This window comes from Psammomys obesus, unplaced genomic scaffold, assembly GCF_907164565.1.
Source record: "Psammomys obesus unplaced genomic scaffold, mPsaObe1.curated_primary_1811, whole genome shotgun sequence".
Taxonomy (NCBI): Eukaryota; Metazoa; Chordata; class Mammalia; order Rodentia; family Muridae; genus Psammomys; species Psammomys obesus.
In genome coordinates this window covers 475-15,664 of record NW_026595926.1, presented here as the reverse complement: position 1 = coordinate 15,664, position 15,190 = coordinate 475, and the positions used below count along the sequence as shown (strand labels likewise).

Below are 15,190 nucleotides of genomic sequence, written 5' to 3'. Positions count from 1 at the left end.
GCCATATTTCTCTGTCTTTTGTTGGTTGAGCCTTTACGCTGACCTCTGCCCATTGGGCTGATTTAGGTGTTGGCTGTTAGTTTCTGTGCTTCCTGGAGTCCTGAGGTAGGGAGAATCCCCTTGGCTGGTAGATGATTTTTCCTGAAGGAGTCCTCCTCTGCTTTTTGGTTATGGTCACTGTATGGCCAGTGTTTCTCAGGAGTTTCCACTGCTCACCTCATGTTTATAGTCCTGAGTAGTAGCTGTGGTCTTGGTTAGGCAGAGGGGGAATCTCCTCTTACCCATAGAAGTTCTCAAGACAGCTGCCCCACTGCTGGGTTTCTTGTTATAAATTTAGTGTGCTGCTGCTCACTAAATTTCCAGGTATAGTCCTCTTGAAGAACCTGCTGATTCCCTAGCTGTGGGGTATTCTCACAACAGGGAAACTCAGTCTGTTATCCTGGGGCACACAGTTCTGTCCGGGAAAGTGAGAGATGCACTCAGCAAGTCTCTGGGCCAGAGGCTGATTGCTCCACTCTGGACCTGGAGAATGTGCACCTAGGTTGAGTTGGCGCCTAGGGGCGCTGCTCTGGTCTGGAGGCTGGGTGCCTCACTCTAGACCAGAAGCTGTGTGTCCCTGTCTGGGATGGCGGCTGCAGGCACTGCTCTGGTCCAGACGCTGTGGGTGCAGCCCTCTTGAAGGACCAGGGATTCCCACAGTTTTGACAGTCTAGCTAGGAATAACTGGTTGATCCTTGGCACAGTATCTGAGGGCTGCAGTAATGGCTCTCTGGCTTTTGTAGGTCTGAGGATGCAGCTGTGTGTCCCAGTGCCATAGGGGAACTCAATAATTGCAGCAGAGCACAGTGCTCCTGCCTGCACTAGAGTTTGCGTGAGTCCTGGAAGTGTTTTTGTGCTGGGTGTCCTAAGCGTTAGAGCTGCTGACCCCCTCCGCTGGGGGTTTCCTCCTGCCAGAGACATGCAGTCTCTGGTGTCTGGTGCCCTGGTGCCCACAGTTCTATCTGAGGCGGCGAATCAGGCCCGCAGGCAGGGCTCTGTGCAGGCGCCTGTTTCCTGGCTCTGGGTCCGGACTGGCTCTTGGGGCACCCTCGGAACCCGAGTGTTTTCCAGGGGATATCTGGGTAACCTGAGGTCGGTCCCAATTGTTTCCTGCTTCGTGGGGTTATTTCTCGACTGGGAAATCCAGTCTATGGTGTTGTGGGCCCACAGTTCAGTCTGGGACAGTGACCAGATTGCGCTGGCGGGTAGCTCTGGGCTGGTGACCAAGCGCCTGGCGGAACCGGGATCTCTTCCACGGTTTAGCCGGGTGAGTTAAAGCTGATTGAATCCCCCACCGTGGGGTATCCTCTCACCTGTGAAACACAATCACTTGTGTTTTATTGCCGTGAGTTCTGATTGCTGGTTACTGTGCCAATCCTGCTGTGCTGCTCCTCAGAATGAGAGTCCTCCCGGTGCTGCCATCTTGCCCCGCCCCCATAAACATATTTTCTAAGCATATTTTATTTATTGTAATATGGAAGCACATCCACATAGTACTTACACATTTGTTACTAATGTTCTGTTAGTGAAAGATCAGGGATAGAATTTGGCTAACACAGAATTAACTCTCCTTGTGTTATCTGTGTTCCAGATTCTAATACTGGTTGCTTGAACACATAATGTCGAGAATAAATCACTTTGGTGGTTTAAGATAACGTGGCATACATAGGCAGTGGATGCTCTGGTGACACAAAATATCATATTTTATTGAATAATACAGAAAATAAAACAGGTTAACTGGAAATTTTCACAAGACCAAGGAGAAAGATTTGCACTATTTGGGAAGAAATACGAAAAAATAATGCAGATAATATATGATGCAAATTAATTAGCCCTTTCATCAATAGGTTATGAATTAGCATAATGAGATCTGCTAGTGAGGATGTGGGCTTGTTTGAGGAAATTTATTTCACCTTGTCCTGTTGTTGAATACATGTTAGGTCACAAAAGCTACATCCCTAGATGAAAATACTCAGTCGGGGGCGGAGCCAAGATGGCGACTAGCACACACAGTTTCCGAGCTGTGGAAGAGATAAAGTTCTGAGTTGATGAGTGGAAGAACTTCTGAAGCCAGGGAAACAACGGAGAGACTTTCTAAACAACAGGGAACATCGCAGGAGGTGAAAACCTTGGTCTCGGGTCACCCAGGGACTTGTTTGGGGAAGGTGAGAAACGATCCTTTGATCTCTCGGCACTCCCCTCCCCCAGACCTCCCTCCTCCTCGGCACAGCAGACTTGCCTTTCTCAGACTCGCCTTTCCCAGTGCAGACCTAACTGCCTGGGGCCTGCAGCCACTGAGGCGGAGCCCCAAGCCCTTTATCGGCAAAGGCCAGCAGTACTGTGTCTTGGAGCCCCAGATTCGCGCTGCGGCTGCACCATCCTTCTAGGGCCCGAGTCTGCTAGAAGCCATACTAGCTCCACAGGATCGCGATCACTGACAGTACAGCCTGCCCAATCCCACAGTGACAGAGAATACGCTATATACTCACCAAATCCAGACAGAAACGCCATACAAGCTAGACACACCAGGCGCTGGGCCTCTGAAGCTTGGAGAGCACAGTGAAGAGACCCCAGGACTTCCCAGAAAGCATCTGGACTAGCAACCCAGTCTCCAGTTACAGCGGGACTTTCTAACCTGGCGGCGGAGCAGCACTGAGCTGGCGGGGCACATCAGCCCTCCAGTTTAAGACTAACCAGAGCCAAACCAGAGAACAGAAAGGCTGGTTACCCCGATTCCCACTGACGTGACCACCCTGAAATCTCCAGCTGCAGCAAGACCTCATAACCTGGCAGTGACAACAGCACGGAACTGGCGGAGCACATCAAAGAAGCAGGGCCAAACCAGAGAGCAGAGTGCCCAGATACCCCGATCTCTGCCAAATGACCTGCCTGTAAGTGAGTGAACCCTTGAGAATCTGCAGCCCCACTAATCCTGGGTCCTTCTAAAACAGAAGCCAGGCATTGATCCCCCTCCCACCCATATACCCACTTTGGGAAATAGAGGGGCACTTGGAACATTGAAGTTCCTGCTCTGTGGGTCTAATTGAGGAGTTAAGGCAGTTAATGCCAGAAATTGCGCTGCGATCATCACTAGCGCCCGCGACATATACATTGCAGAGCCCCTCCCACACACTCAAGGGTTCAACATTAGCCATCACTCTGTCCCTTGAGACACATGCCCACGCCCACTTACACACATACACACACACACACACACACACACACACACATATACACATCCACGCAGGCTTGCATTTGCCTCTGTTTGCGCCTGGGTACTTTCCTCCCACAGGTACAGCTAGTCCTCAGCACACGCTAAGGACACAGGACCTCTCTCAACTTCCTGAAGAATTCTCCAGACTGGAGAGAGAGACAGTACCAGTCTGATCGGCAGAATCCAAAAACAAACAGGGAAGGTCTCAGATAAGCCAATGGCCAGGGGTAGGCGAAAGAACACTTCCAACATAAATCAGGACATCATGACTTCACCAGCAAACCCCAAAATCGATGGATACTCCAATTCATCAGAAGCACAGGAAAATGACCTTAAAGCCATGCTTGCTCAATTATTTGAGGCTCATAAGGAGGAAATGAACAAATCTTTCAAAGAGTTGGCCAGTCAATTGGAGATAAAGAAAGAAGAAATAGACAAAACCCTTAAAGAAACACAGGCAAACATAGCCAAACAAATAGAGGCACAAGTAGAGAAAAAATTAGTGGCATACAAAAAGGAAATGAACAAAGAAATAGAGTCCATCGTAGAGAGACAGGAATCCAAATTCAAACACATGGAAGAAATGGTGCAAGGCATGAAAACAGAATTAGAATCAATAAAGAAAACACAAAATGAGAAAACTCTTGAGCTGGAGAACTTGGAGACAAGATCAGGAACCACAAAAGTAAGCATCACCAACAGAATACAAGACATGGAAGAGAGAATCTCTGGAGCTGAAGACACACTTGCAGGAATTGATACTTCTCTCAAAGAAAAAGTAAAATCAGAAAAATTTCAATCACAAAATATCCAAGAAATCAAGGATGCTATGAAAAGACAAAATCTAAGAATAATAGGAATTGATGAAAAAGAAGACTCCAGGCTCCAAGGTCCAGAAAATATTTTCAAGAAAATCATAGAAGAAAATTTTTCCAACTTAAAGAAAGAGATGTCCATAAATATACAAGAGGCCTACAGAACACCAAATAGACTAGACCAGAAAAGAAACACATCACGTCACATCATAGTCAAAACACTAAATCTACAGAACAAAGAAAAGATATTAAAAGCAGCAAGGGAAAAAGGCCAAGTAACATATGAAGGTAGACCTATCAGAATCACACCAGACTTCTCATCGGAAACTATGAAAGCCAGAAGGGCCTGGGCAAGCATCATGGAGACTCTAAGAGATCACAAATGTCAACCCAGACTACTATACCCTGCAAAGCTTTCAATCAACATAGATGGAGAAAACAAAATATTCCATGACAAAACTAAATTTATGCAATATCTATACAGCAAACCAACCCTACAGAAGATACTAGAAGGAAAACTTCAATCCAACGAAAACGAATTCACCCAAGAAAACAGGGCATACAGATAATATCCCAACAAAAATGAAAAGAAAACAAGCAATGAAACAAGGTAAGATCATCGACTCCATTACAAAAGGAACTAACATGCATTTGTCAATATTATCTATCAATATTAATGGACTCAACTCACCAATAAAAAGACACAGGCAAACAGAATGGTTACGGAAACAGGACCCAACATTCTGTTGCATCCAAAAAACACACCTATGCAACAAAGATAAACACTACCTCAGAGTAAAGGGCTGGAAAAATGTTTTTCAAGCAAATGGTTCCAGAAAACAAGCTGGAGTAGCCATCCTAATATCTAATAAAATAGACTTTCATCCGAAGTTAATCAAAAAAGATAAGGAGGGCCACTATATTCTCATCAAAGGAAAAATCCAACAAGAGGACATCACAATTTTGAATATCTATGCCCCAAATACAAGAGCACCTACATTCGTAAATGAAACAATATTAAAGCTTAAATCATACATTGATCCTAATACCTTAATAGTGGGAGACTTCAACACCCCACTCTCATCAAGGGACAGATCAACCAGACAGACACCAAATAGGGAAATAAAAGCACTGACAGAATCCCTAAATCAAATGGACCTAATAGACGTCTACAGATCTTTTCACCCAAACTCAAAAGAGTACACCTTCTTTTCAGCACCACATGGAACCTTCTCCAAAATAGACCATATAGTTGGTCACAAAGCAAGCCTCAACAGATACAAAAGGATTGAAATAATCCCTTGTATACTATCTGACCACCATGGACTAAAGCTGGACATCAACAACAACAGAAACAACAAAAAGCCAACACGCACATGGAAACTGAACAACTTACTACTCAATGACAGCTGGGTCAAGGAAGAAATAAAGAAAGAAATTAAAGACTTTCTAGAATTCAATGAAAATGAAGGCACAACATACCCAAATTTATGGGACACATTGAAAGCAGTGCTCAGAGGAAAATTTATAGCACTAAGTGCCTACAAGAAGAAATCCGTAACATCACATACAAACAACTTAATGGCCCAACTGAAAAACCTAGAAAAAAAAGAAGCAGATACACCCAAGAGGAGCAGAAGGCTGGAAATAATCAAAGTAAGGGCAGAAATCAATCAATTAGAAGCAAATAAAATTATCCAAAGAATCAATGAAACAAAAAGCTGGTTCTTTGAGAAAATCAACAAGATAGACAAACCCTTAGCCAAACTAACTAAAAAGCAGAGAGAAACCATACAAATCAGCAAAATCAGAAAGGAAAATGGGGACATAACTACAGACACTGAGGAAATCCAAACGATTATTAGGTCATACTACAAAAGCCTATATGGCACAAAATTTGAAAATCTAAATGAAATGGATAACTTTCGTGACAGATTCCATCTACCAAAATTAAGTCAAGATCAGGTAGAAAGACTGAATAGCCCTATATCTCCCAAGGAAATTGAAGCAGTCATTAACAGTCTCCCCTCCAAAAAAAGCCCTGGACCAGATGGCTTCAGCGCAGAATTCTACAAGACCTTCAAAGAAGTACTAACACCAATTCTCCTCAAACTATTCCACAAAATAGAAATAGAAGGAACACTACCAAACTCATTCTATGAAGCCATAGTCACTTTGATACCTAAACCACACAAAGATCCAACAAAAAAAGAGAACTTCAGACCTATCTCTCTTATGAACATTGATGCAAAAATACTCAATAAAATACTTGCAAACCGAATCCAAGAACACATCAAAGATATCATCCACCATGACCAAGTAGGCTTCATCCCAGGAATGCAAGGGTGGTTCAACATACGGAAATCCATCAATGTAATCCACCACATAAACAAAATGAAGGAGAAAAACCACATGATCATCTCCTTAGATGCTGAAAAAGCATTTGACAAAGTCCAACACCCATTTATTTTTAAAGTCTTGGAGAGATCAGGGATACAAGGCACATACCTAAACATAGTAAAGGCAATATACAGCAAGCCTATAGCCAACATCAAACTCAATGGAGAGAAACTTAAATCAATCCCACTGAAATCAGGGACAAGACAAGGCTGCCCACTCTCTCCATATCTCTTTAACATTGTACTTGAAGTCCTAGCCAGAGCAATAAGACAACTACATCCCTAGATGAAAATACTCAGTCTTTGACTTGAGAGTATAGTGAACAACACTATTAAAAATTTAGAAGTGCAGGAAGTTGTCTCCTGTACCAATGAGTTCCTGGCTCTTCCCCACTTTTTCTTCTAACTGATTTAATGTGTCTGGTTTTATGTTGATCCACTTGGGCTTTAGTTTTGTGAAGCATGATAAGTATGGATCTATTTGCATTTTTCTACATGTAGACATCCAGTTAGACCATCACCATTTGTTGAAGATGCATGGAGATAACCTGGAACCCCTTCACAGATGTAGCCCATGGCAATTCAGTGTCGAAGTGGGTTCCCTAGTAATGGAAACAGGGACTGCCTCTGACATGAACTGATTGGCCTGCTCTTTGATCACCTCCCCCTGAGGGAGGGAGCAGCCTTACCAGGCCACAGAGGAAGACATTGAAGCCATTCCTGATGAGACCTAACAGACTAGGATCAGAAGGAAGGAAAAGAAACCCTCCCCTACTTGGGGAGGGGCATGCATGGAGAAGGTGGAGAAAGGGAGAGACTGGGAGGGGAGGAGGGAGGGAACTACAGGGGGGAAACAAAGTAAATAAAGTGTAATTAAAAATAAAATTAAATTAAAATTTAAAAAATCTAGAAGTGGTTAAAATCGGACTCATTTTGAACAGGTATAAAAAGCAGAAATTAGTGTGAAGCTCATATGCAAGCCACTTCATTTGCATGTTCACTGATCATACTGTCATAGTACTGTAATATGAAGACTTGACCGGTATGGCCAATTGTCCAGATGATACATCCAAAGGCATTTGCAATCCCAGTCAAATTTTCTAGACTTAGCTAATTCATGAGCAGCTTTACAATGATTTACTAACATTGATCTTTCCTTTAGTTTTAGGCAAAAATCACTCATTGATTATCTGCATGCTTGGTCACAGAATTTACTATTTCCACAGCCAATGTAGTCATGACAAGGTCCATTTTTATGACTTATACAAAAGACATAAATTATAAGCCCACACAAGCCCACAAGCAAGTACATTAAGCTATGATATATGTTTATTTCCCATTATAATGGCTACTTTTTCAATTACTCTTTTATTGGATTAACAACTTTCCCTAAAAAGAGAATGCTTTTGGTTCTTTTCTCCAAAATCATCAGTAAGAATGTTTTATTAAATCTAATAACAGGGTGAAGAGAAGCTACTTCTGCCTGATCCAGAGAGCCAGCTTCAGGAGTAGCTTCTTCTTTGGTTCCTTCTTCTCCAATGTGCAGCACAGCCTTGTGAAAAGCCTTTGGGAGGAAAACAGACACTGAAGGTCCCCTGAAAGAGTGTCATTAGCCTTTGGGTAAGATGGAAGTACAAAAATAAATACATCATATTCTTTTGACGTTACTTGAATATAAATATTACTTTGATGTGTAGTTAATTAATCTCTGTGATTTTAGGACTACTTGTTTGGGTAGCATCTCATCCTCCATCACCGTCTTTCTCTAGAAGAGTTATCTCTTCGGTGCCGCTCTCTCATTCTCTAGCACTGTATCTTACAACAGTCACTTCTGATCATTAAGACTTCCCATTATAGTAGAGTCATCTCAGTACATGAAGGTTAGGACATTATATTTTATTATTTATACATGTATTTGAGTGTTTGACATGCATATATGTATTTGGCCTAGTACATGCAGAGGCCAGAAGATGGTGTAAAATCTCATAGGACTGAAGTCACAGATAGTTATGAGCTTCCATGTCAGTGCTGGAAATTGAACCTGGGTCTTTTGCAAGAGCAAGCAGTGCTATTATTTGATGAACCATCACTCCAGCCTCTGAAATTACTTCTAAAATGGGTTAGAGTAAAAAGAATGACTCTCATATGATACTGACCGAACAGAATCACACTGCTTCTGTAGACATGAGCTTCCTCATTGACCAAATGAGATGGGTGAATCATGTGATTCTCAAAGCCCTTTCCAACTCATATGGCAAAAAACTAATTGACCAACTTACATAGGAAAGTTTTAAACCATTGTCTTCTGTGATTCTAGAAAAGTCAGCACTTTCAGCAAAGGCATCCCTCATGCCCATCTTCTGAAGTGTGCTTCCAAGGTCATATGTGGCAGAAATGGAAAACTTTGGAACAAACAATTCAACCCATCTGTGTGAAATGAGGAAATGGAGACACTTATCACATTAATCCATTTCGCTTACTATCATTCAACTCTGCTACTCTTCTGAACATTGACATCCATTAACATGGCACCAGAACCACTGAAACATATTAAGGCATAAGTAGTATCTGACGCAGAAAATGTTGAACTGCAACACGTGGTGTGCTGACACCTCATTATCAGGAAAAAATGTATCTCTGTAGCTTTCAGAAAGGACAGGTGACTAGTGGCATGAAGATCAAAGGGTAGTGTATAGGAACTTCATGTTTTTCCATCTTATTATTCTATCTCAGAATGACTACGCACTCCACCCCAAACATCAAACCTTATCCATCTCAAAGATATAGTTGGTCCCTAAAATGTTATCAGGTTCCTAGCATACTCACTTTTGAGAACTTTATGAGAATTTCTAATTTGACAAATAAACATAAAACTACCTTTTTGGAGTTTCCCTAGTTTGCTTAGATGAAAGTCTGTGAAAAGGATCCAGAGAAGTTTCAGGCACACTCTATATTATGGACATACTCAAACAATCATCATACCACTGCCAGGTGCTTCTGAGTAATTTTCCTACCTGTAGGTTTCTTCTTAACTTAGCCTCAACTCCGCTGTTAGGCCCATCCCTAAGCTCTCATTTCCACTCATTTCTTTACCCTTTCTGCAGCAAATGGTTCCACTTCTTCAGTGTTTTAGTTGACATGGCTGCTTCCATCCACTCCATGTGTCCTTCCTTTGGAAGGACAAAAAGTGCCAGGGCATTCTCACTATAGTCCATTTGAAGTACTGTACAATTCAGCTCGGCATCCACAAAATGATAGTATTGTTCCAGCTGGTGCATCATGGGCAGTTGTACTGTGGTGCTCTTGTCCACTGAGAAGTTGGAACTCTCTTCTGTTTTAGATACATGAAAAGGATTTGCCCACTGGGCTTAAAAACATAAAGAGAAGAGATGTTTCTTTGAAACCATTAGTTATTCATCGATTAATTAAAACTGCATATTTTCAACAAATTTTCTAAGTGACTATTCTTGACTTGTATCAGAGGATCAGAGAAACAAAGTCAGATGCCATAGTCATCCAGTTACCAAATGGGAAAATCAGAAGCTCTACAAGGACCAAACATATCTGGGCACAGGGTCTTTTCTGAGACTGACACTCAACCAAGGACCATCTATGGATATAACCTAGAACTTCTGCTCGGATGTGGCCCATGGTAGCTCAGTAACCAAGTAGTTTTCCAAAGTAAGGGGAACACGGACTATTTCTAACAGGATCTCAAGGGCAGGCTGTTTGACACTCCCCTCCCCTGGGGAGGAGCAGTCTGTTAGGCCACAGAGGAGGACTTTGCAGCCAGCCCTGAAGATACCTGATAAAACAGGGTCAGATGAAAGGGGAGGAGGTCCTCCCCTATCAGTGGACTTGGAAAGGGGCAGGGAGGAGACCAGGGAGGGAGTGTGGGGTTGGGGAGGGAATGAGGGAGCGGGATACAGCTGGGACACAGAGTTAACAAAATGTAACTAAAAAGAAAAAAATAATAAAAAAATAATAATAATAAAAAAGAAGACCTCTTCAATGCTGCTGGTCCTTACAGTCTCTAAGTTTAGAAACACTATACTTTCTACCCCTATCTGAAACAGTATATCCTTCCATGCAAAGACATATGAGGGTCCAGAAAAAAATGGGTGAAATGAGGTAACAAACTGTTCTGTCATTTTCAAGATCCATAGGTGTGTGGCTTATGCCAAAAATTCATTCATCCAAATATAAGAGACAGTAGCTATAGAACCAAGAGGAAGCATCTGGGCACATCACTTTCAAAAAGGAGGCCACATGATGCTTGCTATGAGCTCCAGCGTTAGGGTTAGATAGCCTTGAGTGGAAGGCCATCACTGAAAATCACTATTTTTATTTTATTTTTACTCATACATTTACTTATTCACTTTACCTCATGTGGCCCTTACCTCCTCCCCTCCCAGTCCCACACTCTCTTCCTCCCCCTTGCCTTTCCCTTTCCTCAGAAAAGGGGAGCTCCCTTTCCCATCTACCTCAGATCATTAAGTTACATCAAGACTGAACATGGTCTCTTCCCCTGTGGCCTCTCAAGATAGTCCTGCCAGGGGAAAGTGATCTAAACGCTAGCAAGTGAGTCCCGATTTAGCCTCCATTTCCCTTAGTAGAGGACTCACTTGAAGCATGAGTTGTCCATCCGCTACATCTTGTAAGGGGCTTAGGTCCAATTCATGCATGATCCTTGGTAGATACTTCAGTCTCAACAAACTCCTCTGGGCCCTGGTTATTTGGCTCTGTTGTTTTTCTTGTGGAGCTTCTCTCACTCCCTCTTTTCTCTTTCCTCCCACTATTCTCCAACACTTCCTATGCATCTACCAATGTTTGGTTGTGAGTCATAGCATTGGTTTTGAGGTGCTGTTGGGTAGAGCCTCTCAGAGGATAACTCTGTTAGTCTCCTGTCTGCAGGTTTAGCAGAGTAACATTCATAGTGTCTGTGGTTGGCACCCTTGGATAGCGTAGGTCTTTGGTTGGGCCAGGCATTGGTTGAGCAATCCTTCAATCCCTGCTCTACCTGCTCTGTCTTTATACCTGCACATCTCATAGGCAGGATAAATTTGGGGTCAAAGATTTGTCGGTAGATTGGTGTTCACCGCCACTTACTAGAAGACTAGTATACTTAGAGTATGTCCTCTTCAGTCTCTATGTTTTCTGCTACTAGGATCTCTGCTTGAATCACCCTCGTATCCTCCCAAGAGCCTACTCTGACTTAGGTCTCCAACTTGTCACAGAGATGTCCCCATCCTCAGTTTCTCTTTTCTCTACAGGTCTTCAGTCCTCTCACCCTTCCTTTCCTCAGGTCTGGTCTCCACCATCTTAACTCTCTGTGCCCCCTCACTGAAAATTATTAATGGTATATATTTTGTAGCATAATCTTTTGCACATAGTAGGTAATTAACATAAAATAAAAGGTTTTTCCATTATACCCAAATGTGCACAAGAAGTAAGAGCTATATTATGCTTAGATACAAATTCGGTCGACTTGACAAGCACAAGGATTTCACACCTCATTAAGTATATTAGAAACTGCAATTATTTAGCCTGATATGATCAGAACATTAATAACAGTGTCAACCACACTTCTAAAAGTATTGTCTCCTTAGAAATTTCCTAGAAACATACACTGAGCAGTATGTCATCTTAAAATGACTCAACACAATACACAGATAGAGACAATAGTGAAAAATCACTGTGATATGAGGGACAGCTACTGATCCCAATGATAAAGAGACCATGAACTCTCCCCAGTTCTCTATCTGAATACTAGACTGGAAGTTAATCTTGATGCCTTACCTTTGAAGTGAATGTAGTTCACCAGAATCATAATAGCATTCAGCTTGAGGTCTTGAATTAAGCCTACAATTTTCCCTTTGGTTTGCTTCTCTACACAACTATTGATTTCCTGCTGAGCTGCAGAAACATTGGAGAAATCAGCAGAAAAGACTTCTGTTTCATAGACGGTCTTGACATCATCCAAAAACATTGCCAGTGGTTTCAGCTGCTGCCCCATGAAAACTGCATTTCCCATCTGCAATTCTAGTTCACTCTTTGGGAAATTTAATGAACAAATTAAATGCTGGAAGCCCTGCTGTAATTCTGTCACAGGAGTATCTGTGAGGTTAAATCCCATAACCTCCAGAATCTGAGTTTGGGTGCTAGAGCCAGATCCAAAAGAAAGCATGGCTAACACAGAAGATATGCTCACAGGGGAGAAGACGTTCCAATGTGGGTTCTCCACAGAGAGCCTCCGATATAAACTGAATGCAAAGTCAGCGTTGATAAATGGCATCTTATAGAGAGCGGCATTTGGTTGGGGCAATTGGCAGGTCTTTACTTTGTATTCAGAGCTGTTATGTAACACACAATGGATTGTAGCCTGAAGGCCAGATACCAAGAAAAACAGATAGAGGAACACTGACATTCCGGAATGAAGATGAAACATGAAGTGAGATAACCGTTGGGTAAGCTTAGATATATGAAACACACCCTGATTCAGAGAAACATAAAAGTCACCAACCTTGTTTTATAAAACCAAAGAAAGTATTTGATGGAGTGTTTGGCAAGAAATATGGGTGGTAGTCTCTCTTTTTGCTAAAGGACAGTGACACGTCTCCTAGGAAAAGAGAGTAGGAGAAATGGCTTGCCTGGGCAACAGAAATAAAATGACATGAATTCATTAACATACAATAACAGCATGTAAAAATACTGATACTAATTTAAATTCCTAGAAATTGAATCACTTGTTATTTGAACTAAATGCAGTTTTATGAGTGTGAAGAATCATTAGACAGAGCAAGCACTCCCTCTGTTTATGTTACGTGCACAGTAGAATTTCGGTTTGGGTATAGCTACTCCTACAAGAAATGACTAGTTGGGATGAAAGGATAATAGTTTATCAAGTGATACACAACATAACAGGCTGGAATTGATGTACCTGTAAAATGTGTGAGAGCTAGAAGAGGATTTTCAAACAAGAGGAAAAAAAAAGTTATAACATTCTTATTTTAGAGACCTCTTTCTTTCAGTGCCACCTAGAGAATCATTTCTCTCTTCAAACAGATCTTTACAATGTTATCCTTACAAGTATGCATGTCATTTTGTAATTATTAGAGAGGAGGTCCTAAAGTCTTCTAAGCCCAGTACAATAGTACCATAAAATAGTACTATGAAATGGTACTATGAAATAGGGAGTCAGCTATAGACTCACAAATATTCATACGACAATGGCTAGAAAGAAGAGATCCCTGGAACCAGTACAGGCCCCTTTTCTAAGACTTACATTTTCTTAATGAGTGTCCTCACTAGAGATACTAAAAACTGCTATGTTACAGAACTCCTCCTAATTCACCCTGTCTGACTGTATCCTTGCTCATCTACCCAGCTGTTATTGGACATATATACCCTGCTTGTTCACTTACAGTCTTCATTGGAAAAGTTAACTTTCCAAATGGAAACACCTTCTCTTTCAACTTCCCAAACCCACTCCTTCATTTTCTTTCCATATCTCACTATATTGTACCACAGTTTATAGACAGACCTATATCAAATGGGCTTGCCTCATTTTTATTCTCCACTTCTAATGGTCATGATGACCAATGAATACTGCCTGAATACTTATCAAACTTCTTTCCACTACATCTGTACTGCCTTTTGCCATTGCCTAAGTTTAAGGGCTTAAGGAATTTGTCAGCTCCTAGCAAGACAGAGGGACTTTTATCTCCTCCAGCCTTCCTTTGTTCCCTTCTAGATCAAATCTCCATATTATCACCAGAGTACTCTTCCTATCAAAGTCATTAAGGCTGGTTAGAAAGTCAGATATCAGATGGTCTCTTTTAGACCTTGCCTTCTGAACATATGGACTTCAAACTCACAGTTATCGGACCTCTGGCTTATTAACAATGTTCAGTGTTCCCAAGGAGAAAACTACTTACAGCACACGCCCAAGAAGCCACTTGCATCTCTCAGATAGCAACACCTTTACATCTTTATAGAATGCCCTCGACTGCAAAACTAGAGCATTCTTAGTTACAAATTAACCATGACATGAACCCTAGGATGACATTTACAAAGCTGATGCACAAAACCAAGGCCACGTGGAAAAAAAAAAAAACTTAAAAAATAAGGTTAGTACTCTGGGTAAAACTTTAGATAATTTTGGCTTCTACATATATCCTTCATTTAAAACAGTTCTTCCTGTCAATACCAGAACAGGATGACATTCGAGAAGTAGGTATATACTCAAGAACTTGGTGACTCTTTCTAATTGGTGCTATACGATGGTTTGTACATAGAGAAAATGCTGTCAAATTCTAGATTTTTTTAATGCTCAATGGGAAACTAGTCATGTCTTCTGATCACTAAAGCCCAGTACACCCACTCTTAACCCAGGGACTCCTGGTACAGATGGGGCGAAGAATGTGGAATAAAATCAATCATCCTCTAACTGAGATTAACTAGGAACATGAAAACAAAGAAGCAATAGAAACAAAAATAATATTTCATCAAGAAACTCCAGTTTACCCTTGGCTCTGTTTCTTTCTAGGTATAGTGATACTACTAATTGACCATAGACCTAACATAACATCAAGTACATGATTACATACACAGCTACTTTAAGAACTACATTAAGGATCAATGTGTTGATCAAGGGAGTAGAGAGGGGGTGTTGAAAAGGAAGTAAGTACAGTGAGGGTGACTATACTATGCCATATTTTCAA

General features: G+C 41.6%; 1 protein-coding gene across 2 annotated transcripts; it reads right to left on the bottom strand.

The window, feature by feature from the left end:
• Nucleotides 1-7,778: 7,778 nt before the first annotated feature.
• Serpina7 (serpin family A member 7) lies at nucleotides 7,779-14,471 on the bottom strand. 2 transcript variants are annotated; one of them, XM_055619459.1, is made up of 6 exons: nucleotides 14,405-14,471; nucleotides 12,991-13,086; nucleotides 12,267-12,849; nucleotides 9,561-9,798; nucleotides 8,747-8,894; nucleotides 7,779-8,031 (listed from the first exon to the last, which is right to left on the bottom strand). In XM_055619459.1, exons 3-6 carry the CDS (start codon nucleotides 12,760-12,762, stop codon nucleotides 7,828-7,830), a joined length of 1,086 nt encoding a protein of 361 aa, XP_055475434.1. In that variant the 5' UTR covers nucleotides 12,763-12,849; nucleotides 12,991-13,086; nucleotides 14,405-14,471; the 3' UTR covers nucleotides 7,779-7,827. The 2 variants fall into 2 exon arrangements, with proteins under 2 accessions (XP_055475434.1, XP_055475433.1); XM_055619458.1 differs by lacking the exons at nucleotides 12,991-13,086; nucleotides 14,405-14,471 and having other exon boundaries at nucleotides 9,561-9,834; nucleotides 12,267-12,984.
• Between the last annotated feature and the right edge of the window lie 719 nt (nucleotides 14,472-15,190).